A 26,951-nucleotide genomic window follows, 5' to 3' on the forward strand; every position below is an offset into this window, starting at 1 on the left:
GGTGGTTGAAATGTTATCAGAGGAGTTTGAGACATCCAGCCACTTAAATCCACAGTCCGGTCAGTCTACTGCCAATCAAATCATTTGCATGCAACATCTGGCTTAGCCCAGCTTGCACCACCCATGCGGTGGTTTTAAAAACGGGGAGGACCCGACCACGATCTGCAAATGGAAATGAATCTGGCTGTGGTGGACTGGGGAACAACTGGTCAAAGCCACATCAGTGGGCTTAGAGGAGTCTTAGAAGCTCAATCCTCCTGGAGATCTGGCTCAGTAGATCTGCTGCTTCCACATCGAGAAGAACCAGTTGAGGTGGACTCAAACGTCTGGTTAGGATGACCTCTGGATGTCTCAATGGAGAGGTGTTCCGGGCACGTCACCGGATTCAGGTGGGTTCGTCTGGGATACAGGACACATTGGAGGGACTCTTGATTCTTGGTTGGCCTGGGAACGCCTGGGGATTCTCCCAGAGCAGCTGGAACAAGGGGTTGGAGAGAGTGAAGTCTGAGAGGCCCTGCTTAGGCTGCTGCCCCCATAACCTGACTCTGGATTAAAAAGATAATAGATAGATGAACATTTAGTCATAACTGAAGAATGTGTGCACCTCTTCCACTTTGTCTGGTACACCTTGCTAGAACCAGTTGGACCCTTTTTCTCCTTCAGCACTACCTGAATTGTATGGCATTTTTCCAGGACACTCAAGACACTTTACAATCAATCCCATTCACTCACATGATGGCAAGCTACTGGATTGTAGCCACAGCTGCCCTGGGGCAGCCTGACAGAAGCAAAGCAGCCATATTGTGCCACCGGGCCACCTGACCAAAACCAGCAGGCAAAACGGGTGAAGTGTTTTAGACACAATGACAGAGGCAGGCAGAGCGGGGATTGAACCTGTGACCCACCAACTGCAGTAACTGCAGATTTGACTGCTGCACAGCCATGACGTGAGACCTGGAGACCATCAGGGAGATAAGGATTTAGTTTTAGTCACAGATGAAGTGAAAGAGCTTAGATTCAATCTTTCGATCTATTTACGGTGAATGAACAGAGGTTGGGGGGTATATAGTTATGTGTGGGGAAAACCATGTAGTTTTACCAATAACCTTTTTAAAATCATTGGCCACTAAATGGTAACTGAATTGAATCATGACGTTTCTGAATATTCAGGCACGTCTGTTGGACCCGACTACATACCAAACCGTTATTCTGCCGACTTCCTACAAATAAATGAGGCTTATTCTGTCTCCCATGACTCAAGCTGCACCACCCCTAGTTTCCACAATAAACACAGGACTGCACATAGGGTATGAAACCACTGGTTTGTCTTTTAATTATTTCAACATAACACATGAGAAGTCAAAGATACACTGTACTGTACAATAAGTCAATATTTCTGCTGTTGTGTTCATCTCTTTGGATCAACCAATATACATCTGTCGCTAAGAAATTGCAGCAACTGATTACATGAGATATGTTAAAAAGGAAGACTCCTGATGTGGATCCTTGAACTCTCCCTGTAGTCGATAAGCTCCATGCTATGTAACATAGTGTGAGAGAACGCAAGTAGCTTGTTATTGTTCACCTTTTTTAGTTTATTCCAAAAGGTGGCTGTAGTTGCTTGTAAAAAAATAAAAACGGGCTATGTCACCTAACAAGATACACAAAGAGGATGGAATGCACGACTTACATTTTAGCTAAAAAATCTACATGTGGGCGCCGTCTGCACCAGACGTCACCCAGGTTCGTACTAAAGCCAAAAAACAATAGAGGGTGAGAGAGGGGAACAGAGTCGTTCGAATCAAATCAGCAATTTCTCAGGTTTACAATGATGGAAATAATTCCCTTAAAATGTCGGCACTGCACCTACCAGCAAAAAGGAAAGAGAGGGAGGATAAGTGCATCCCTAGCAGGTGCAGGCTGAGGTATTGGAGCTGCAGCCAAGCGGATGACCAGCGCAACATCTCTGTCAGAGCGCGGCGCTTCAGAAGTGTCTGTGTCTCAGCTTTTTGTTCAACACAAGCTACGGAAGCCACACACTGAAAAAGTATGGAAAATTTAGACAGACAAAGGAAAAAGGCACTACAGCCGTCCAAAATGATCATTTTCCCTCCCACCGGTCTGAAACATTAATGCTCACAATATTTACCTACTGGATAGGTAAAAATTCTACATTCATTATTATTATTTCTATATAATTGTTTCTGTAACGTTACCAAAATGACTCATATCAAACTCCTTTCAACTTCCCGAAGAATATGTTTCTTTTTTTTCCACTTCCTGAACTGTTAAGTAGTTGTGATCACATTGAACGGCAGTGGCCTCCTGCAAATGATTACCATTTGTACCGTCAGTTTAATCAGCCATAAACCGATTAGACAATCTGCATATTCATAAAACTTTTTTATGACCTCAAGCAAATTTGTAAGCCTTCATGCCAACGATTTCCCGTTCTGTCGCGTTGACAAGATGCTCAACAAAAACTGAGGGATGAGCGACAAATTCATCCCGAAATCATGTGGCAATAATAACAATAGCAATATAAAAACTGCTTCACCTATTTATTGGGTAGCTGGGGCGACTGAAATCAATTAATGATGACGACAAACCAAAATTCTTCTAAGAACATTTTCATGATAAATGATACACTAAATACCCAGCCCTACTGGATAATGTTTCCCATATTTATGTATGGCATAATTTCAATAATGATAAAAATGATTACAGTGATTTTAGTGAATTAAAAGTGCAATGTATCAGATTATTACTTTTTCTGTTGTTGCATCTGAAGCTCTTTTTTTCCCCCCCATCCTGGATTTTTAACGTTCTTTCTTATTCCCATAGCGGTTTTAGTTTCAACTCCTACATTTTTTTATTTTTCCATACAAGATTTAGAAAAATTCTCAAAATCTTGTCAATAAACAAATATCAACATCATATCAGAGTCAAACCCACCGATAATTACAAGTTTGTGACGGAAGCTGCAGCTGCTTCACCTGAACGCTGTTCTTCAACGTGACTTTTTAACAAGTTGTACTATTTGAAAAAAAAAAATAATAATAATAAAACTCGTGGCTCTATGAAAAAGACCATAAGTGCCTCATAGCAGGGGAGACTGACTTTTCCAGCTGTGTTGTGAAAACAGCCAGTAGATACCAGTTAGATTGAGGCCATTTGTAGACAGAAAAAAAGGGAGCAAATTCTCACAAAAATAAAAACTAAAATTATGAGATTAATCTCAGAAGTCTTCTTGGAGAAACCATGGAAATTTCTGAGTCTGAAAAGTCCAATTTTTTAAAGAAAAAACTCAGAGATTTTGAGATAGAAACTTCCCAAAAATGTTCCAAAAGTCAAAATGTTTTAATTTTCAAAACTCAGAAATTTCCAAGTCTTGTCTAAAAAAAAAAAACCGATTCTGAGACGAATCTCAATACCTCGGAGTTTTCTCTAGCAAACTTTTGATGCGTCAAACTCAGAAATGTCCTACTTTTTCCCCCTGGAACATTTCTGAGATTAATTGAAATTTCTGATTTTTCTTCTAGCAAACTTCTGACTTTAAGCTCAGAAATGTCCACATTTTTTTTTTCTAGAAAATCTTTGAGATTAATCTCAAAATATCTGAGTTTTTTTTTTTTTTTTGGCAGAAATCTACCCCACTTTTCTTTTCCACGTACGACGGCCCTATCATCCCGGATCCTGCTGCAGCGAAGACGTCTGAGTTTTTGCTGCAGCAGGATCCAAGCGCTGCGATTGGCTGTGGATTCAGACGCTCTGCTGACAGCAGCTCTGTTCACCGTCGCCTCTGAGAAATAGACATGCTGCTGCTGCTGCTTTCTTCCAACGCTTGGCTGCAGTTTGACTAGATACACTTTCGAAAAAGGACAGGCGAAGCTGGTTAAGTCAAAAACAACAAGGGAACGAGGAGGAAAGGAGCGGGGAGCTCTTCTGTAGAAGGATATTAGTGAAAAGTATATCAAAAAATACTGTTATTCTTTTGGAGAGGAGAAAATACACAAATCCTGATAAAGTTTAAACATCAAACTAATGGCACATACATATACAGGATCAATACAAAATTAGAAACATATGAACATATAAGCTGAAACTTTAAAAGAAAAAAAAAACAACTCTTTTTTTTTTAAAGTTGAAAGTGCTAGAATTCAGATTAGCTCACAGAAACCCAGGGAGGACAAACTTAATGCACACTGAAAGCTTTTTTTTTCTTCTTCTTTCCTTTCATTTAGGGACAAAATGAGAAATTTGTTCCAAAAATATAAATGCTCAATGGGACTGCTACAAATTTGGCTTAAACCACAAGAGTTTTTCTTTAAAAAGTCTTAAAACTCTTACAAAAAAAAAAAAATTTCTAATTTTAATCTTCGGTTTACAATAGAAATTCTACGGAAGGTGCCGACAGCTGCTCGTATAGGATCATTAGGAAGTTTGATCAACCATAAAAAAAAATAATGATTTGATCTCATAACTTGTGTAATTTTACATTGATATTGGAATTTTAAAAAAAAGTGTAACTTTGACGACAGCGTGAAGCTGCGTAGTTTTAAACCTTTAGGCACAGTCAGAATTATCCAATACTACCAAGTGTGCTTTTCCAACGCACCGGGCCGTCAGCGGCCCACTGTCAGGGTTCCTTTTCCTACAGCATAAACAAACAAAGAAAACAAAAACAAAAAAGTGAAGATTTCTTAAAAAGCTATTGTGCAAAGACGTAGTTTCTTCTCCCAAGGTTTTGGTAAGAAAACAAACAAATAAAAATGAGGTGATGTGTTGTGTTGTTTTTCTTTTTTTCTCGAGGTCCTGTTTTATACAAACAGAAAATAATATATCATGAAAGAAACAAAAAAAAAAAAAAAAAACCAAATACATAACTATAAGTCCCCCCCCCCCCCCAAGTTGTACAGTCAAGTCTCTTAGCACCTTCCTGTTGCTTTGAATGTCAAAGCCCAGGCGGTTCCATGACTGCGTTCTCCTGGAGTCGCCGTGTTTTCAGACCCACAAAGCAGCTAAAAAAAAAAAAAAAAGAGGAGGAGAAGAGGAGTAACAAAGTGGTGGGGCTGATGAACACTTTGTTGGTTTGGCTCACTGTCTATGTTGCAGGAAAAAAAAAAAAATTGCTTTCAAAATGCTCTAGTGGTCTACAGTTGTCGTACATCACCAACTGTGGCTAAAGCAGCAATATGAGATTTAGCTTCAATGCTTATGTGCTATGGTTTTGGATTATGTTTCTCTTTTTTTCCAGATAGGGTTCACCTGATGCACAGACATTACTAAACATAAAGAGAGTTGGTGTAAAACTGTAACAATATTTATGGATGAAATAAGATGTTAAGAAGGAGTGAGATGAACTTTCAGATTTGTCCCTTGTCGTTTCAGGAACAGAACAAAAAAAAATGATAAGTTTTGTTTATATGAATGTGATGCAGCTCTCTATAATGTGGTCACTGTGAACAACACGCTGTCTTTCTTTTAAAAATCATTTTTACCCCAATGTAGTTTCATACGTTAAGAAAAAGTCCAGTTTGGAAAAGTTTTCTACTGGTGAAAGAGACCCCAAAAAAAAAATGTAAATAATAAGAAAGTAAATGAAAAACTTTGCATGTTAAGCAATCTCATACAAAGTTTCTATGGAAGGAAAATAAAAAATCTATACGGGTTTTTGTAATATGTCAAAAGGGTAGATAAAAGTTCTGTATGCTAAGCAGTAGATCTGTACGGTTAGAAAGCAAAACAAAATAAATACAAAAACTGAATGGTAAGAAAAAACTAAAGAGGTATTAAGTAAGAAATCAAAAGGTCTTTAGCTCCATACGACCAGCAATACCCCTGCATAGTTTGTAAAAGATTCATATGGTAAACAAAATACCTGTATAGTTATTAAAAAAAGGTTATGTAAAGGAGAAATTGTATATGGAGTAGCCCGAGACTATAAGAAAAAATTAAAATCAATACTGGACATAATAAGCTTATATAGTAAGTAGCAATAGGTCTGTATGCTAAGCAATAGCTGCTACAAGAGAAATGTCAATAGCATGCTATAATGTTGGAAATCAAAAGATAAGACAGACAGTTAAGTGAACATTTAGAAGGAATTTAAACTTAGTATGAGATTATTTTTTTTTCAGAAACATCTCAAACCAAGGAGCCACAGTGACCACACTATAAGAGATTTACAACAGACGGAACTAAATCTGAAAAAGATTTTTTTAAAATTGGATTTTCAGGCTTTAGGTTAACTTTGGACTAAGGTTTTTTTTTTTTTTTTTATAAGCTCTTGGTTTAAGGTTAGAACTCCAAGGCCTGCAGTTTGAAATACTTAAATGCCATCCACGTAAGCATCCTTGCAACACAATCTACAGCTAGCTCAAACACTAGCTGACAACTAATCCGCTAGCAGCCTCCTACAAATAATTCCCATCCAAAGTTTGGATTCTTCTTCTCCGACTCAAGTACAACAAGTAAGCGGTCGGATACGGCAGAGAAAGCTTGATGGACAAAGAAAATACTTCATCTTTTTCTTACTCAAAGAGAGAAAAAAAAAAAAGCAAGATACAAACAAATGTAAACCTGCAAGACATTAAAAACATTGTCACTTAGTTTTAACACATCTACCTAAAATACACATTAAAAGCAATTTCGATATTTATTTTTGAGATATTTCGTACACTGCAATAACATTCTTAAAAACATTTTTTACTTATCGGCAACTAATTTCCTTTGTTCTTTTTATCCATTCACATATCTCAGGGTTCATCATTCACCTTGATGATGCATCTTTTTAAAAGACTGCCTAAAAGATGAGTTTGGAGTATTTAAAAAATTATTTTTTAAAAAATAGACGTGCGTCTCTTAAGAAAAGATATGCAAGGCAGCCGAGAGAATGCGTCAAGAAAAAAAAAAAAAAACGATAACGGAAACTTTTAAAGGTCACTCTGAGGAGGAAGAAGGAAAGGGAGTCCTACGCACCGTCATCCAGAGTTTTCCCTCCCTGTATGGATTATGTCTCTGGAATTCTCTCAGTTCATGTTCGTCTCAAACACAGAGCAGAAGTTTTCCACCTGTGTGCCCTCTGATGGTGGTGTCCAAATTCAGGGACTGCGTAACTCTGAAAGTCTACCGGTGGACGTGAGCTGGCTCCTCCGTTTACCTTCGTTTAAAGTAAATGGCGGCTGTGGGGCCTTCAGGTTCATCTCTGCCCGTCCCTCTGTGTGTGCCATGTCACACAGGAACAGGGACAGGGCTAAACACAAACTAGTAAAAATGAATCTTGCGTTTGTATTACCTCTTTATCTTTTTTATTAATTAAATTGTTGAATTAAGTTGTTTTTGTTTTTTTTGTTTTGTTTTTTTACCATAATATTAAAAACAACGCAAATGACAAAAGCTTTAACAATACTTTTGTATTATAAAGCTTTAGGCTTTTAATTTTTCTATCGCCAGATATTAATATATTTAAAACCGTGTTCCTCTCCCGCTCTCATTTCCTGCTAAGGCCACCATCAATGAATCTTGGGATTGGGTGGTCTGCGAAGGATTCGCTGGGCCCGTCCTTCAAATCTGGAGACTATGAGTTTAGACAATTCTTCGTCACATCTTTCAGATGTAATCAGTCTTTTAAGTGCGGCCTTAGACGGATGCAGCCCCTGAATTTGGACACACCCATTGTGTGATTCGTCAGAGATATGAATATGGCGCCGTTAATGCAGAAGAGCTGTCGTTCCAGCGTGGAAATTATGCAAATGAGTTTTTCCACAAACCACAAAACTGATTTGGTAAGAACTAACATTGTTCTGTTTCTTGATTCTTGCAGACCTTAGAAATAGAGTGCGCGAAAAATTTGCTCTCCTGGCTTAAGGTTTACGCAGTTTTGTAAACCGAACATGTCGACTTCTGAATAAGTGGAGTTTCACAGAGCTCTTCGTATTTCTTTCTAGCCGACACAAAGAGGCTTTCGTACGAAAGTACGAGGGAGGAGACGAGAAGCGAAGTGCCTTCTGTTAAACAAAAAAGTGCTTTTCTTGAGAAACGACAACAAAAAAAGTTCATCATTTCTAACGTATTTCTTTCATATTTTGCTCCTAAATCAGACAAATTCTCGTGTCATTTTTGTATTACTTGAAGAGCACTTTTGTTTTTGGAGGTTGGGGTTGTTTTGCGGGTCTGGCTAAGTCACCTCATGGAAGAAACTACCGTTCATCTCTTTCCCCCACTGAGCTCTCTCCTCTCCGAATTAATCACCATGATTCAGAGTTTTAGCACGGGTGGTTCAAAACTCAACATATGAAACATCCTACCATGTTCTTACATTTGGGGGGAGGAAGGGGGAGAGAACAATAAAGTAAAAACAAAATTTCCACTTCAAACTATATTTTTCTGGGTCACAACAAGACAGATAATCTCCACTAAAAATTATCTTTGTTTTTTTTTTCTTTTTATATTATTACTTTAAGTATGCAGTACCACGCCTTTAGGCCTACTGATCCTGCCCTCTATTCTACTAAAAAGGGGGAAGATAAAAGGGGAAGTAAATGAAAAACAAAAAAAACATGGGTTAATACATTGTTATATCTATAGGATAAGGGGGGGAAAAGCCCAAATAAAAGCTGCTTCAACTTCTTTTCTTATGTTTTCTTTTTTGCTCAAAGGGGTTTCAACTTCCTTTTAAGGCTCAATCAAAAGTTTTTGTGCGCACTTTCATTTAAGGCTTCTAAGTGTTCATTTACATATTTATTTTGAAACTTAATTCTCCAACTTTTCCATCAGGCCTTGTTCATAGTGACCTGAAATATCCAAGCTGAGCTGGTGCTGGTGTGGAGGAGGCCACCTTGGCAGGGAAGAGGCTGCCTCTGTCACTGGAAGGCCTGGTGAAAGCGAGGCAAAGTGGTGTTACTAAGGCTGGAGCTGAACACTGGTGGAAGGGGGTGCAGGGATCCAAGACCTAGACCCCCGCTGGAGCTCTGCTGCTCCTGAGGTTGTGGTTGCAAAGAGGTAAGAGGTGCCGCGGCGACGGCGGCTGCTGCCGCGGCGACGGCGGCGGCATGGGGCTCGGCGGCGTGCAGAGATGAAGAGGAAGAGGAAGAAGTGGAGGAGGTCACAGATGAGGTGTACCCCATAACCAGTCCTCCTGTGCTCATGGGGGCACTGTAGGGAGGAAGGTTTAGGGGCAGGAAACCCAGCAGGTGGGAAAAATCCATGTTAGCAGCACACAGAGACTCAGCGATCACTGCAGGGCTCTTGGACAGGAGGGGATCCCCGCAAAGGTCATCGGCCAAGCCTGAAGTGGGCTCCAATCCGTCCTTGGGGGGTGAGGCAGCAGCATGGGGCTCTGCAGAGGGAACCGGGCCTGGTAGACCACTCTGCAGATCCATGAGAAAACTCTCCATCTCTACTTTCAAGGGCTTGTCCAGCAGGTATGAGGTAGATCCCAGCTGGTATTTGGGTGCTGGCTGGGGCTGGTGCTGCTGCTGGGGAGCCGCAGGCTGGTGGTGCGGGGGCGTTGGAGGGGAATGGTGATGATGGTGATGGTGGTGGTGGTGGTGGTGGTGATGGGAGTGTGGATGAATAGATGCGGTGGATTCCATATGACAGCCCATGCCCATAGCTGCAGACAAGGAATTGGGCATTAGGGAAGGATGTGGGGGACCCACACCAGAATTAGACATGGCCTGGAGATGGTGAGGGTTATACATGCTCATGGGAAACGGTGCCCCGCTGGGGAATGATTTTCCCATCATGGGGTCTTTGTTGGGCCCCATGCCGCACATCATAGGGCTGAGTTCTTCCTTTACAGAGCACGGTGGAGATCCTGTCGTCAACAGGCCTAGCATATCCGGAGGCTCTGTCTTAATCTTCAGCAGCTCCTGTGAGTGGCTCTTCTTCACATGCCGTGTCAGATGGTCTTTCCTGCCAAAGCGCTGGGCACAGTACTGGCACAGAAAGTCTTTTCGCCCTGTGTGGACCACCATATGCCGTCTCACATCTTTCCGTGTGTAGAAACGTCGGTCACAGTGGTCGCAGGGGTGTTTTTTCTCCTTGGCACCACCGGAAGACTTCCCCGAGTGGCTCTTGAGGTGCTCCAGGAGAACAGGTGTGCTTTCGTAACTCTGCATGCACACTTTGCAGGTTAAATCCCCCGCAGTAGCCGAGTGCATGGCCACATGGCGCTTGTATCCCAGCTTGGTGTTGTAGTGCTTCCCACACTCCTCACACTTGAAGGCCTCTTTGTTGGGGTCATGGGTCTGCAGGTGGTTCTTCAGGTGGTCTTTGCGGTGGAACATTTTTTCACAGAACGAACACTGATGGGTCTTCTGCGGAGAGTGTGTGGCCATATGCCTGCAAATAATGACACAATGCAAAGGTGGTGTAGAAAACATAGATCTCATGTCTCACCATCGTGTATTCTGCAGATAAAGAAAATCGCTTCTTACAGAACTTAAAAACTCAAGTCAAAATAACTTGTTTTGGAACAGTTTGGGAGTTTCACCAAGAAATGGCCGAGAATGTTGATTTATTTATATCTCGATTTAAATTTTCACTGATAACTTTGAAAACATTTAGCTTAATAGCTGTGTTTTATCATTAGACACCATGTCATCTCAAAATCATATGATCACACTGAATTAGGTGACTTTTACTGTCTTTTATTTAGGGTTATCAGAGTAAAAAGGCATGCAACAATTTTTAATTTGAAACATTTTTGAAAACTATTTCATTCGGCTGTTGGCCCTTCACATAAAATCCCAATAAAACACATTGACGTTTGGGGCTCTAACAGGACAAATTGTGACAATGTTTGATTGGCCTGAATACTCCTTTGTAGCAAGGTAGACATTTCCCATGTAGTAGTTCAAACAGTTACATATAAACATAAAAGTTTGCACTAAGCCTCGATGTGGTCTGTAATCAAATTATATCAAATTGCAGATGGAGGAAATGTGACTGATACCTGAAGAGTTTGTACTTGGAGCTGAAGGCCTTGGGACAGTGTGGCTGTGAGCAGTGGAACGGCTTCTCTCCGGTGTGACTCGAAGTGTGGAGCCGGAGCTTCTCCTGTGTGACAAACAGGGCCCCGCACACCAGACACTCGTTCCCACTTGCCCTTCCCACTTTCTCTCCTTCCTCTTCCCTCTCTTTCCCCCGATCTCGCTCTCTCTCCGTCCGTGGCAGCGGGGCGGCGCTCCCAAACAGCTTGGCGGCAGTGCGTCGTCCCTCTTCCTCCGGCGTCAGTGCGGTAATACAGTGTGAGGCATCGGCGGCAGCAGCTGCCATGGCAGCCCTAGAGTGCCGCTGCCATGAAAGTCAGGTGCGGTTCCCCTGCCTCGCAGGCTCAACGTTGGAAGGTGTTGGGGAGAAGCGAAAGGTGATCGGCGGGTCAAAGGTTGCGTCTGGTTTGTAGCTGGAATATTGCGGTCAAACAAAGTCGGATGTGAGACAAAAATGATCTAAAAGTCAAAATGATTTGAGGTCAAATTTACCATCTCTGAAATGAAACCAAACTGTATCGGCTGGTTAGTTCTTCTGTCTGTGAACTTCCCACCTTAAATCTCCACCTTGGTTACTCCTCCTCTCGTTTGGCTTCTCTACCCCTCACCCAGTGCCAACAGCTATGGCTGGCGGTGAGTGGGAAATGCTGCTCTGCATCTTTACTGTCCTGTCAGAAGAGAAAGAACACAAGCAACGCAAAGATTACTGAATAATATTTGTCCCAGCAACACAAACTGCAATAAAACGCATCTCGTCACAAACACATTTGAACAGTGTCTAAAATGGTCAATAAGACAAGTGGACTTGTACGTATAGCACATTCAGCGACATGATGACTCAGTGCTTTACATGATGAAAACGTAAAACCTTACATTGCACCTTACATTGCAGTGGCTAAATAAAGGAAGGTAATGAAACGTTGGAAGAAAGGCTCCTCTTTATGATGGACCAGTTGTTATGAACAACTCTAAACAAATGGGTTAAGCCTTGAACTAAAGGAAGTTTTGCAGTTTTCTGGAAGATTATTCCAGATTAGTAGAGCATGTTTGGTTCTGATTCTAGGGATGAAAAGCAGACTAGGACCAGAAGACCTGAGATGTCTGGAAAGTTGATACACCAACAGCATATCCTTAATGTATTTTGGTGCTAAGCCAGTCAGTGGTTTCTTAACTAACAAAAGTATTTTAAAGTCTATAAAGGCGCCAGTGGAAGGCCTTTAGAAGTGGTGTGATGTGGTTTGGTGATGTGAGCAGCAACGGTCTGGATCAGCTGTAGCTGTCTGATTTTTTTTAGGCAAACTTGCGAAGACACAGATGCAGTAATCAATGTGACTAAAGATAAACGCGTCGTTGAATTTCTCTAGAGCTTTATGAGACATTAGTCCTCTAATCTTGGATATATTCTTCAGGTGATAGAAGGCCAACTTTGTAAATGTCTCTATGTAGTTCTGAAGGTTCAGGTCAGAGTCCATCACTACATCCAGATTTCAGGCCTGATCACTAGTTTCTATCTGTAATAACTGAGTGCTGGCTCTAGATGGTTCCCTTTTAGGTCCAAAGACAATGTTATGGAAAGTTATGGAAGTTTCCACACACTGATGAATATGTTCTATGCATGTGCTCAATGCTTAAGCACCTGCTGACATTGCAATGTAGATCTGTGTATCATTTGCATAGTTATGTTAACTTATCTTGTTATTTGTCATAATTTGAGCTTGCGAAAACCCAAGATGGAACCTTGGGGTACCCCACATATGAATGAACCAGAAAAGTTTAATTGCTGTTATAGAGTGTAAACCATTTTTAATACATACTGATAAAACCCAGTTTCTCCTCCGCCTCAGACATGTAGTGTCAGTACTGGATCATCTTACTAGACAACTGACATTTTTCTCTTATGTAAACAAGCTGCAACCTGTTTCTGGTTATACAGAAAAACCAGTAGGCTACACAGATCAAATGATTGACAGCACTTTAGATAAAAATGTGTGTTGTTTCCAAGAATCCATACAGCACAAATGTTTTCTATACGTTCTACACTCCCCCCTCCACACACACAAAACTCACGCATTGAGACTATTGCAGAAATATCATAACTGGAAAAAAGGCTGAAACAAATGAAGTTGCCTTTAAGATTCACAAGCTGATGCTTCCTGGAATGCTTGCATGATTTCCTGACTTTTTTGTGGGCCTTACAGATTTTTAATTCAAATAAAAGTAAAGACAAAATCTACAGGCCTAAATCAGAATCACTACAGATTTAATCTTGTCTCAATGAGGTTAATGCATGGCCTTCACACAGAAATCCGGTCAGTTGGTGTGGGAATGTAGTGAAATTAAACCATCTTTGCTTAAAGTCACCATACAACCAGAGACCCGTAGCCAAGGCCCAGCCTGCCCAAAGAAGATCATCTGCAAGTTCAATTTTTGCAACAGGTTGCCTTTATGGCCACTAGAGGGAGCTGCACTGCAAATCTGACAAACATGAAAGCAAGTTAAAGAAAAAGTTCTGGGTCTTCAGAGGAAACATTTGTTAAGATAAAGTGCAAACACTGAGTCCCATCGCTCATCATGTGTGTCTGTAGATGACAGAACAGAGCAGAAAGCATGATGTGTGTGTGTGTGTGTGTTTACATGTATGTACTTGTTAAACAGGATAAGGCTGTTGTAATTCTTGGGAAAACAGAAACACACAAGACCAAGGCAAGCTGTTTAGGCGTGTGTAACATTCTTAACTCACTAAATTCTTGACAACAACAAGAACAGTTTTTAAGACAGAATAAGTCACATTAGTTGCTGAAGGAGCAAATGATCTCCCTTTCTTTGTGTCCTCTCTGCTGTCCCTTTTTCCCCCCCTTCAGTGACCTGCTTGAGCTCTCCCAGGTGAAGTAGCAGCTAAGTTCCACAACTGAGAGGACACAACGCTGATCCCCAATGTCAGCCGCTCTTTGAGCATCTGTCACGTAAACACGGACAGTACATGCAAGACGAACAAGTTGCAAAAACACAACCATTCACATGTAGAATTAAAAATGTGCCATCTTCTCCTCTGTGTGAAAGGTCATTGGGTTCTGGAAGACAGAACATATTCTACTGTTGTCCAACCACACTTTATGGCCTAAACGCAAACGCTTGATCGCTGTGTGTGTCACTTTCCTTTACAAATTATGTTTCCCTTCATCTGTGCTGAATGTCTTACACATGTGCATCGATGTGTCCATGTAACGTATGTATGTATATGTATGTTTACATAGGTTGAGAGGACGTGGCAGCAGTAGTGCGGAGTGGTGGTCATCACCCAGCAGGGAGGCTGCATAGGGATGACACACGTCCCATTGAAGGCTCTCAGGGAGCCCTGCTCTCTTGTAGAGGGGGCTACCCACATCACACATTCCTGACCTGTACCATGTTGTGTCGCCCTCTCTCTCTTCACACATTACACACAGTGCATTCTGCCAACAGGGAGTGCTGCATTGTGTAGACATAAAAGACCGATTGGTTGTTTTTGGTCAGGAGCGGGGCTTTCCTTCAGAAGGCAATAGTAGCTCAGGGACGAGGTGGAGAAACTGATCTTTTCTCAGATTATCTATCTCATGCTATACCGTCACAACATGTTTTAACAAATATTCAAAAACATATCTATTTTTTTTTATAAAAGTTACATACTGCAGCTTTAACAGCTAAAATCAACAGAAAAATTATAGATTAAAAATAAGTACGATCACCGTGACTTGTGAGATTTCAGTTTGCTAGCCAACAGCAAATCCTGAGCCAGGAATGACAGCCGATCATGACTAAAAAAAACAAAACACCTAAGCCGTTGTTAATAATGAAAAAGTTAGTAAATAATTCAGATGAATTTTTTTTCTGTTCAGAAATGTATTTTATACTGTCTTAAATTAAAGTAAGGGAGCATGTTCAAATTCAGGGGCTGCATTTTTCCAGGGTCGCATTTGAGCGCCGATTACGTCACAGCGATGCAACAAAGGCTGTTGAAGTTCAAAGGCTCCTCCAAATGCGATCCACAAATGTGTCGTCCTTTTCCCGCATTTGAAGGACGGGGAAGCCCATCCTATCCCAAGAGACAGTTTAAAAACATATACTGTATATATTGTGTTGTTGGGCTTTTGTCATTTGCATAGACATGTATTTTTACTACAATGCTCTTTAGTGTGAACTATTTTTAGATCTCACTAAAGATAATTCTTTAAAAAAAAAATATTTGTTTTTCTTAAAGCAGGTCACTTCGCTCAGCAACATTTTGTCCTTTGCGGCTCTGGTCATTTTGTGCCCAACAATTTCAAGTTTACATGAATTTGGACGTTTACCCACTTCGACAAGCAATGGCTTAGAAGTCATTTTCTATATTGTAATTATAACACCAGAGTCTGGTGTTATGACTCCAGAAGAGTAATATCTATCAGTCTGAGATCATTCATTCTTTCTGGTTTGATCTGGGGAAATAATTTTCCAAATTTAATGAGGAAATCAACCCAAATAAATGGAAAGCAATGTGTAATTCAGGCTTTTCTGATAATCACTGAAATTATGTGCGAGATTTCAGCATTTCTATAACAGAGTATTCCAATAATTCAAAAAAACATTTGTGTACAAGGAAAAACATTATGAAAGCAATCGTTAAAATACATCGACATGGAAACGAGGCAGAGGGGCAGAACATGGCAACATGAATGTACGAACTGGGGGTGCAAATTTGCTATCCAACGACACCATGGCTCAGGCTACAAACAGAAACACTGATGTGAAATATAGAGTTTAGTCTGTTAGTCTAGAACTTGACTTCTAAATAAGGGCCATATAATGTATCAACATTGCAACATTAATGAGTGAATTTATTACTTGTGTAAAAAACTGTTTGAAATGTGCTTATTTCCACTCAAAGGATACACACTCTGCATGAAATACGATATGAAGGCACCTGGTACAGGTAACAATGGCCCAGATGTTCAAGGTGATAGCAAGCACTGGATGCAATAATTTTGAATTTATTTACTGCAGTCAAAGTTCACATTGTGGAGGACAGGCTGCTGCTTTAGAGCTTATTCCTTTAGTCAACATTATCAGAATAAACATACGGAGATAAAAATGTGTCAAAAAGAAGCATTTATAAAAAGAAAATTTTTAGCATTCAAGTTAACTATACAGCTGCAATCATTTTCAAGCAGCTGATAAAAATAAAAATCTGATTTATTTTCAAATATATTTTGGAATAAATCAGTTTAGCAATCATAGTTACTCTCGTGACTGTTTAGGGAGCTTAACTGCCCATATACAAGGTAAAAAGAAATACTTGATTCACTGTCAATTCAGACTCTTTGATAAAGCAGCCACATATATTTAATAGAAAAAAGGACTCAGCGACTAGTAATGCCTTATAACTTAGTTTTTCTGTTAGTAAGTTATTTTGTCTGGTTTGTAAGGACGAACTGTGTGACAAATGTATGCACCTACAGGTCACACAGGCCTTTTAGCTTCCAGCAGCATGAACAGCACCAGCGACAAACCAGCAAAAGAGTTAACGTAGTGTCACATAGTAACAAAAACATTGCTGCAGGATGGAAAACCAAAATGGCAGACGCCTCTACAACAAACACAGAACAGCACATTCACAAGGAGGAGCCTCCGCTTACTTTCCCTAATCAAAAATGTTGAAAGCAGAATTGAACCGCCACTTTCCAACCGCCTGGGTGTCTTTGGTTTCTGTCCTGGATGAAAGAGCTTCCACATTCCTTTCCTGCAGGGTCAGAGGTCAGCCTCTGCGCTGCCTGCCTGCCCGCCTGCCACGGCTCCCGCATGCTGAGTGACTGCTGTTAACCCCTTCGCTCCCGCACGGTACGGTTCGACTTTTCTGTGTTAATGGCGGCATGGCCTCTGCAGAACCGCGCTTTGTAAATCAGGGTAAAGTCACTGCATGAGCTCCCTAACTGAACTATATGAACATGCTAAATATAGAAAGTGACTTCAGCCTCCGGAGCTTAGGTGACAACAGGCGCACTAGTGAGGAGAGAAGGAGTGGGGGGTGGGTGAAGTGCTGTGCTGCACAAACATTTCAGCGAAAATATAGAAAATGATTAGAGGTGAACAAGGAAAGGCTCTGCAGAGCTTGAAAAACACCAGTTTTACAAGGCGGGTCTTAAAAGTCAGAAAAACCCAAGATTTCTCATAATGACATTTGTTTTTAGCTACCTATGCTGTAAAACAAGCTGGTTGGCAATTTTAAATTAAGTTACTTCCTAAAATCTCCAGGTTGCACAGATTTCAAACTTGATGAATTTAAAATCCAGATTAGGGGATCGGCTGCATCATCAACACTGTTTTCTATTTTCTAAATGTCATGGATACATGTTTCCTGCTAGTTACTCAGTAGTGGAAATACTGACCACTAAAAGTGATTAATTCTGAAACTTAGTCCATTTAATATGCCAAACAATAGTTTATTTGCTAAAACTGGCTGAAATGTTAAGGTTAGCTATAAAAATGTCAGAAGCATTCAGTGGGAAGCTAACTAACATTGAATTATCAGATTCAGGATAAGTTTGAGTTTTATATAAAAATGAGCTAGAATGCTAATTTTAGCTAAAACGCAATTAGCATAAGGGCTTTCACTAGCATGTTTGATCAACAATAATGTACTTCATATACTGTAATAGAATATAAGCAAAAATTAACAACAATGCTAAGGTTAGCATAAATGGTACTTGGCTGTAAACAGCAAAAAATAAAAACAAGCAATTAAATGTCATTATTTTATACATTTATTTCACATTGACCCTACATCTGCAGTTATTAGCAAAGGTACCAAGGTTTTTGGGCTGACTTTTGATATATTTTTCTGACTTTTAACTTTGTGCTAGCTCAATTTAGATGTCAACTATGGCTACAATTGTTGTTTTTCTTGAGCTCCTTAAGAAATAAACGTATGAAACAATGTTTTTTCATTATTGGCGACAGGAAAAGCTTTTTTTCACGTGTCCTTATTTATCTTACGTTCATACACGCTTAAAGAGATGGAGGAAAATAATCCACCATGGCAGAGTTTTCTGAAGGAAATAAGAGTTGATAATCACACCCTGGTAAGGACTGACTTAAGCAATTCAAGAGATGGCTCGGGAAGCAGCAGAGTAAGACGGAGGGTGTGGAACAGAGCGGTAAACAAGAGAGGGATAAAGAAATGATGGAAAAAAGAGAGGGAAAAGCAGAGTCATTTGCAGTTGTGGAGTCAGGGTGTTAGCACCAGTCAAGTGACTCTAGAGAGAGAAAGCGATGAGGACAGCCAGGGGGTGGGGGCAGCAGGTCACGCTTTACTGACCACATTGACCTGGATGAGAAGCAAGGAAGTTTACGGTTAGTGAGGGCAGCGGGGCCACCATCAGCTCACTTGGGGAAAAAAAGTTTCAATTCACGTTCCAAGAAGGTTTTGTTTTTTAGCAGAAAAGGTTGTGTATTTTGAATCCTGTCAGTATGAAGTGCTGTTCAAAGAACAAAGAAGATGAACAGGAAGATCGCATTCGGACTGAAATGTTCTGAACATCACACAAAGTAGAGTGAAAGACCATTTCCATTCATTCCTACTAACAGGTATTCACACCAGAGAAAATAACACGAGCAAGAAGGAGAAAACTCGAGAACAGATTTAGCCAGTTGACTTTAAAACACAGAACGTGCATCAAATTCCATACAAAGAACAGGGTCAACCAAAAATCACACTAAACACGCAAAAAAGTATGATTATTTCTTAACATGTAAACATGATGAGATCTACATTTCGGATGGATAAAATGGGACTAAAATATATTCCCAATGTCTCTGTTATATGACAATAAAACAAAAACAAAAAACAAAAAAAATCACAAAATGTATATAAATCTATAATTACATTCAGTTGCAGCCTTACAATTCCAGACATTGCTTTAAAAATAAAACCATTAACTAGGACTTATTATTTAAAGGTGTGGTACACCAATAATCTGACGTAATCCAAAACAAAATGGCAAAATGATTGTGTAAATGAAGCATTTCTTTGTGAGCTACCTTTGCAAATCTCAAGAACTGCATTTCCATTGACTGTATAATTGCAATTGCAAGTTGACATTTCAATAGAAAATTTTCTTAATGGGAACACTGCAATATCAAAAATTTCTATTTCGTAATTAAAAGTTTCCACACTATGATGAGGTGGCTTTTATAGTTTGCAAAACTGCAATGGAAACACTTGTGACGCATCACACAAGTCACATGATCAACAACCGGATGTTACTACTGGTGCAAAACACAAAGAAGAAGAAGACAGGAAGTAGTTGGAAGACGATGGCGCGGCATGTTTTCTAATGACTTATGGCGTGAACAAGCTTGTGTATGTGTGGTTTTAATTTATTGCCTTATTTAATGGAGACACCACAGTTGTAAAATTGTGTTTTTTCAACATCAGCAGAAGATTGACAAAGATTTGCACAAATTTGTAACAGAAACACAGCTAGTGATTGAATGTGTTTTCAGCCACTCAGGGGAGGTGCGATTAAATGCGAGAGGATGATAAATCACTCAGTGGACCTCTGAATGTATCCTCATCCCTTCTGAGATGATGTTTACTTCCCTGGCTCCAAGCGCAGATTTTAACATTTGAAGTTTGCACTTGTGCTTCTGTCTCCCCAAACTGTCAATCACTATTGCTGTGGCCAAAAACTCAGCGAGATGTTGAAGTTATTGGTCAATGATAAGACTCATGACATCAACAGCAGAACACCACAAACCCCTCTTATAAAAACCACTCAAAGAAAATACAATGAACAGCGAGAAATTACAGAAAGGGTTTCCTATATCGCCGCTCACAGCTTTGTAAAAATGGATACAGACTTTTATGTAGATGAGTGAATATACTGTGTATGATGAACTCCAATAACATAAACCATGCGGAACCATGCAGCAGATAAACGCAGCCTCAGAGCTGCCCAAACCCATCATCTGTTTCAGCAAAGTCACCCCCTTTTTCTCACTCTCCATCCTTCCTCTCCTCGGTTTCATTTCCTCTCCTGACCGAGGGACACGTATGGGGGAGGTGTGGCTTCGGATGCTGTAAGTACGGCAAGAGGAAGAGTCTCTGCCATGCCAATCGCTCACCCGTCCCAACAGTAACCACGGGCCACATCGGGGCCGGGATGTGGCCATAAACCCAGAAGCACTGGCCCGGTGTCCTGGCTAAAAATAGCTGCGGTTGGGATGGAGGAGGTGCAGGGCTCAACTGCCATCAAGAAACACCTTCACTGTAGTACCAGCGGTGGGAAAAAAAAAGCTGACTTTCCTTTAACTGTCACTTCGTTTTCTCAGGGGATGGACCTTGATCATTCTTTAAAAGATTAGGAATGTAGTCTTCGTTTGGTAGAGATTTGTTACAGGCGGTAGACGTTCTGAATTGGACAGTAACTGTAAGCTTCATATGTCCGGAAATACAGAGTGTAAATGCGCCTGAGTTGCTGCCCATCGCTAAGAGGTTTCTTTTGTTAAAAAAAATGTAGATATAAAGGTGCATTTTTCTAAAATGTTGCAGAAGAACTTGTTTCAGAAGATGAACAAGTTCATTCTTACAATTTTTTTTTTTTTGTATTTCTAGGTTGCTATAACCATTTCTCATTCGCTGAATTGATGAATTTGTCTTTTAACCGCTGTATATTTATACAGATCACATCCGAAGTTAAACAACACTCAGCGTAACTGATCAGGTCCAGTACTTTCTTCTTTGACCTTCTAACTCTCCAGCTCTAGCGAGGTTATCTTGGACAAATCAAAGAACAACTCCTGTTAGTAATGAGGAGGCATTAATTAATTGGAGCATTGTCTTAGAATCAAGTTATTTTAGGTATATAAGTTATCAAAAAGGATATTTTGGGGGGGAAAAAAGGTATTTTCTGTTCTGTTTACACCTATAAACAGAAAATTGAATATTAATATGAAAACAGTTGCCGAATTTAAAATTTAGTGGACAAAAAGTCTAAGCTTGAAGACAAACATAGAGTCAGAGTAGCACAGAGACAGTATTTGCTCTTTTCTGCTGATATTACAAACTTTGTCATTGACTTACCATGGCTGCCATTTAAAGCTGCAAATAAAATGTGAAGGCCATGTTGCGTGCTTAAACCCTTTTTTGCCGAGATGAAAACATTGCCAGTAAATTATTGGTAAAAACAATTCAGTCACTTATAAAACGCTGACACTAAAATGCAACAAAGATAATTTGTTCACTGAATGAATCAGTTTGACGGAGATATTGGCATAACTCTGATTGTGTAAAACCTGACTGGTTGTTTGCCGTTTAATTACTTCTTTGTTTTCACTGAAACCGCTTAAGTACCAGTTGGACCAACAGCCTAACCAGTGGATCATAAAAAAACACTTTCTGTGGAGAAATTCTGCCCCACTTTTTCAAACCATACAAATACACAAATATGGACCGATTACAAGGCATCAGACAGACTTTTAAATATACTTTATTTACGGTACATCAGATCAAACCACTACACTAGCTAACACAGTGAGATATATTTAATCATCTGTGAAGGCCGATCATAAAGTTATGATGTGACCAGTTATCTTGCAAACCATTCCAGACACAACAATGTTTGCACTACCACACGTCTCACTGATATTTCTCATTAAATTTTAACTCATATTTGTGTGTTTGTGTGTGTGTGAGAGTCAGTGTTTTATTAGTGTTGGGTTGGGGTTAGCCGGGTCGTTTAAGTCGACACCAAGCCCACCCTGCTTATCTGACACTGGTAATGTTTCTGTTAGTGAGACCACAGATCACACACTTAGACATGTATACGCACACACACACGCCTACACACACACTGGAAGAAGACTTCACACACATTCAGTTTTACCAACTTGAAACAGACAGAGGAAGCCATGTCTGGCTTAAAGCAAAACTCTACATCAGAGCATATCTTGGTGTTTACGTCTGACTCAAAGACATGTCTGATCGAAAAGAGATTTTAGGCGGTTCTGGCTGATCTTTTCAGTTTCTTGAATAGCTGCCTGATTTAAAGATATATTATTTTATCACAAAATAATAAGGAGCTGGAGACTATAAGCCAACTTATTTACCTACACCACAAGTGTTCAAACTTTTGACACGTGGACAAACGTAGTATTTGCGGGCCATTATTTAAACACTCATTTGACTGGGGCTTACATTTTAACATGAAATACACAGAGTACAATGAGCCGAGGAAGGAGTGTGAGAAAGGGTCAACTCCTGCTAAACTGAACATAAACAAGCCTTGCACCAAACCCTAAGTGCAATTTGAATTATAAAATAAAGAAGTAGTTTGACATAAACTATGCCGTAGCATACATGTTCATATTCTAAAAGCAGGAATGTAGTGACACCTGGACTCTGTTGAGGTTTTAAAAGATTGGATCTGAATTTACCCAGTCACTAATGTTTGACTGTGAAGGAGTCTACCCGATGAAGCCGGAAATTTCCTGCGCTGCAAACAACCCCATGAAAAGTTGGGCCACGACATCTTTGCCAGCACTAAAGCGTCTTAAACATTCCCATCGCTCTCTGACTTTTATTACTCAATATTTGGAAGCGAGACAAAAGCGAATTGAACGGCTTTGCTGCCACAAGCCCGACAACCTGTCATCTTTTTATTTCTTCAGACATTAGGACAGTGATTCAACTGCGCATGGTCTGCAGTACTACATTTCCCATTTCCTAATAACAGGGTCCAAAGTGACAGTGATGAAAGGTGTATAGAGAAAATCAGCAAATAGATGATTATATGTGTAATTTGGAGTTAACTTTATCAGAGAAAAACTTTTTAAAATTGAGAATTATTGCTCCTTTGTTTATGTGGTTGTTAGCATTGTAGCTACGATACATTTTCCGAAAATGTAAAACCAAATAGGACAAAAAAAATGTTGTTTTTTCATTTGGTCACGAACTTTAAAAAATATATATAAATCATCTCCTGTGTCCTGTTTCAATTTAGTTGATAGATAAAAATCAGGCTTTTCATCTGAAAAGCATACCTAATCAAGACAGGAGAAATGTTATCGCTCTTTACTTAATCTTTAGTTTTATTTATATCCATGTCACATCGGAGGAATCTGCCTGTTCTTGTTAAAAGCGCCATCGTTAATTCCTAGCCTGAATCGTTCATTTCTCTCTCTCTCTGCCTCCTGCAGCGGTTACTGCAGAAGACACACGTTTGGGAGGCACCAACCCAGAATAAGCTGCACATGTGTGTGTGATGGAAAAGAAAAAAAAAAAAAAAAAGCCAAAATTGAGCCACATCTCCCGTCAACACAAAACCACATCACAGTACAAGTGTCATGTTGACAAAGATCCACAGCATCATAATCTCAAGTGCGACAGAATCCTCTATGATCTGCTTCAGCCTCTGCTTTCACACATCTGGATAACACATTTTAACAATGACTGAGCTTGGAAGAGACCAATTAGAAAACTAACTGGCTCCACAAACAAGAACAGATTTCCACTCTCTCTTTGGAGCTAATTAAGTAAGAAAACATCGGGCTTGGTTGTAATAAAATCAAATCAGCAACAGTCTGGGTTGGCCATTTCCTGAGAAACGATGACCAGGTCATGCGTATACGTCAGAGTGGTCCTCCTCAACACGGCTACACCTCAGGAGTTATTGGTCGAATCTATCATGGTGTTGGGATTAGGTGACTGACTCACTCTGTGGTGAGCTAGCAACAATCTGTTGAGCAACATGCACAGCAGCAGTTTCAGGTTGCCTCCAACATATTCGGGCGGACACCACTCGTCAGAGACGCGTAGTCGAGGCGGGCTCAATCTGGACTCAAAGACAACGAGCACTGGACACGTCTGCTTTTATGACCACGGACACTTAGTTGGTGACACAGTTTTGTTTGAAACTTAATTCATTTTGTTCATTGTTTCCGGTTGTTGTGTTTTATTTTGTATGTTTAAAACATCTTCCAGCTTCCTTCTTTACAAAATAATAGATTATTGATCTCTGAGAGGGCAAACTTGAATTATTCAATATATTACTTGGAAAAACCCCCCAGCAATTCTATGGTTTATCGCTGTAATTTCTGGGACAATTTATCTCCCAGTAAAGTTTGTTGTTGGGACAACAATTTTGGGGGGATTTTATTTTAAAGATAAAATTTGTTTAAGTACAACAGCACAAGATGAAATTCTGGATAAAAGAAGAAAGATTATGTCACTAGTTTGGCAGTATTTTGGATATTGAAAGCAAAAAAAAAATCAATAATTATTGTTAACGACTGATATGTAATGCTTATATTGTTGTACGTTTCTCAGTCATATTGCTCAAGCCTAAACTCTAGTAAAACATTTATTCACAGACAACTCATATCTAACTATATATTTAATTACTTTACATCTCCTGTATCATAGGAACTGCCCCGACTCGCTCCGCCTACCCAGTCATTTAACTTTCAAACAAATCAATCCATAAACCACTAAAATATGTAGAAATAATAGCGTGACACCTTTTACTCAAACATTCACAGACCTGTAGATCTTGCACTGCACATATGAAACTTGTGACAATCTTCAAAGTTCATCTGAGGCTTTGGTTTTAGATTTTCAGCTAAACAGGTTGAAGCTATGAGCATTTCAAAAAATCTATTTAATAGTATGGAAAACTATTCATATTAATTTTTAATCAATAATAAGATGCCAATGAATGTTATCGTTTCCTTAAAGGTTTTGTGCCAAGACCAAGAACAGATTATGCTTCTGACATCATCTAAAGCGCAGATTAAAAGATTTCTACTGGTTGGGCCTTCACAGGGTTTCTTTTTCAGAGCGACAAAGTGCATGTCGGAGATGCCTGTACAGCACGTTTGTCTTTAGGATGGAGAAAGAATGGATGTGTGCAGGAGAGGGTCTGGGGGAAGCCCTTCTGGCAGGGAGTCCTGGCCGTGACACGGAGCTCTGCAGCAGCTGGAGATGTGGGCACGGTGCCAGCGGGCGTGACGCCAGTCGCCCTCAACCTCACTCTAACTTTCTCTTTTCTTGCTCCATCACGTTTAAAGAGCACGGCTCCGACAGACACAACAAATATGCACGCTTTAAAAGCCGCCGGCCTCCTCACTCGTGTGCCGAAACAAGTGCGGAACGTATATCGGATTACTCACCGAAGTCAGAAGACCTCGCAGAAAGTCTCTGACTGGAAAAACTGACTACAACTCAACGAGAATGATTGTGTACCAGATGTATATTCTTTGTGATGTGCTCTTGCTGCGTCTGGCTGACGTGCCTTTTGAAGACGGGCCAGGACGCGCTACCTGGTGAGGCAAAGTTGTAGATATGAACATCTGTCAGTACTTGTAAGGCAAGTACTGACTCTGTTTTAACACAAAAAGCACATGTTTGACCTTTGACTAAAACAAGGTGCTTTCCAAGGAGTATGAAACGTCACGCACTGTTTCCACTGCGTTCAGAAACACCAAGCAATGAATGATAAAAAAAAAAAAAGAAAGAAAAATTACAGTTGAACTGCATATTAAACAGGGACATAAGTCTGCAGGCAATGTATGCATGGGAACGCTGATGCCCAAACTGCACACCAACACATGCAGCCGGCGGTCTGAGCCGGTGCATCCACTCACCAGTACGTGTTCACTTTTGTTTCCCCGCGCTGCCGCTGGCTCTCTCCGATTCAGATGGGGTCAGCAACAAACAATCTCTAAGTTTGGCAACGTCAGCTCAGCTTAAAACAACAGGCATTGTTTCCTGGGCTTTTGCTCACAAAAATCTACAGGTTTCAATGGACCTGTCGCCATTTTCAGTTGTTTTATTTTTTCCCACCCCGTCCGTACTGCTCATATTCCTCTATTTGTTTGTTGTTTGAACTAATTCAAACAAGTGACTGATCTCCTAAAATGCATCTGGTGAAAGGACAAAAGTTCATCAGGATGTTGGGAAAGTATGAAGTGTATGAGGGTGTTGGTGGCTAAAATGTAGACTTGTAAAAAATAATATTCTTCCATAAACAGGACCCTGAAAATGGGAAGAGGGTGGTTTGCATTCCTCGAATTTCTTTTTAGAAACCTGATCACGTTCAGTAAATTAGAGGCTGCAGAGACTTTAAGGCAGATGACAGCGAGTGGGAAGAGAAAAAAAAATAAAACATGAAAAATAAAGGAGCAAAAAAGGTGGGGAAAAACCAGACACAGACGGATACTCCCATCGACTATGAGGGCCGTTTATATGAAATGTATGAGTTGGACTTGTTGTTGGAAGATCCTGTATTTTAAAGTTTCATTTGAAATATCCATAATCCAGTCATTTAGAGGAGAAAAACTACCTGCATCCTTCGCACCCAACAGAAAAAATAATTGAACAGCCGCCACACCAATCCTCATCAGGCTTACTTTCTACTCATTTTTCTCATTGCAAAATTAAGTAATGCATTAAAAATCTTTGTATGTGAATGAAAAAATAAACAGTTACACTAAAGTGTTTCACTGTAAAGAAGGTTTGTAGTTTTGTTGCAATCTGAAGTGTGAAGTAAACTTCAGTAGAATTTGAAAACCAAATATGTGTTTAGGTTTATGTCTGGTTGAACAATGTGTGTGCCCAGTTGATTTTTTTTTCTTTCTTGGGGGGGATTTTATTGTAATCTATAGGGGGGGTGGGCCCAGAAAATCTTTGGGAACCACTGACCTCCGATAAGATGAGCGATGCACAGATTAAACAGTGGAGAAAAGTAAAGCGGGGACACTGGTGTTGCAGCATTTGAAATAGAGCAGCTCTCGCCTGCAAAGCAACACAAATCTGAAAATACTTACAGATAGTAAAACAAAAATTTAAACAAGACTGAATGGACCTTACCAAGCTCCGCCCACAACCGACCCACGTGACCGCAAGTCTCACAAACAAAGCCTCGCGGCGCGTTGTTTCTATGT

At 40.2% G+C, this 26,951-nt stretch overlaps 1 protein-coding gene across 2 annotated transcripts in view; it reads right to left on the minus strand.

Moving 5' to 3' along the window:
• Positions 1-1,303: 1,303 nt before the first annotated feature.
• plagl2 (pleiomorphic adenoma gene-like 2) overlaps positions 1,304-26,951 on the minus strand; it is a 50,957-nt gene continuing 25,309 nt past the window's right edge. Inside the window, exons 2-4 of one of the 2 annotated variants that reach the window (XM_028021492.1) lie at positions 11,552-11,665; positions 10,961-11,410; positions 1,304-10,347 (exon numbers count right to left, since the gene is read on the minus strand). In XM_028021492.1, coding sequence (XP_027877293.1) covers positions 8,865-10,347; positions 10,961-11,283 — 1,806 coding nt within the window. In that variant the 5' untranslated portion in view covers positions 11,284-11,410; positions 11,552-11,665 and the 3' untranslated portion in view covers positions 1,304-8,864. Of the gene's footprint in view, positions 10,348-10,960; positions 11,457-11,551; positions 11,666-26,951 lie in introns of both variants that reach the window. The other variant, XM_028021500.1, reaches the window with a different exon arrangement.

The sequence above is a fragment of the Xiphophorus couchianus genome, chromosome 1 (genome assembly GCF_001444195.1).
Source record: "Xiphophorus couchianus chromosome 1, X_couchianus-1.0, whole genome shotgun sequence".
Taxonomy (NCBI): Eukaryota; Metazoa; Chordata; class Actinopteri; order Cyprinodontiformes; family Poeciliidae; genus Xiphophorus; species Xiphophorus couchianus.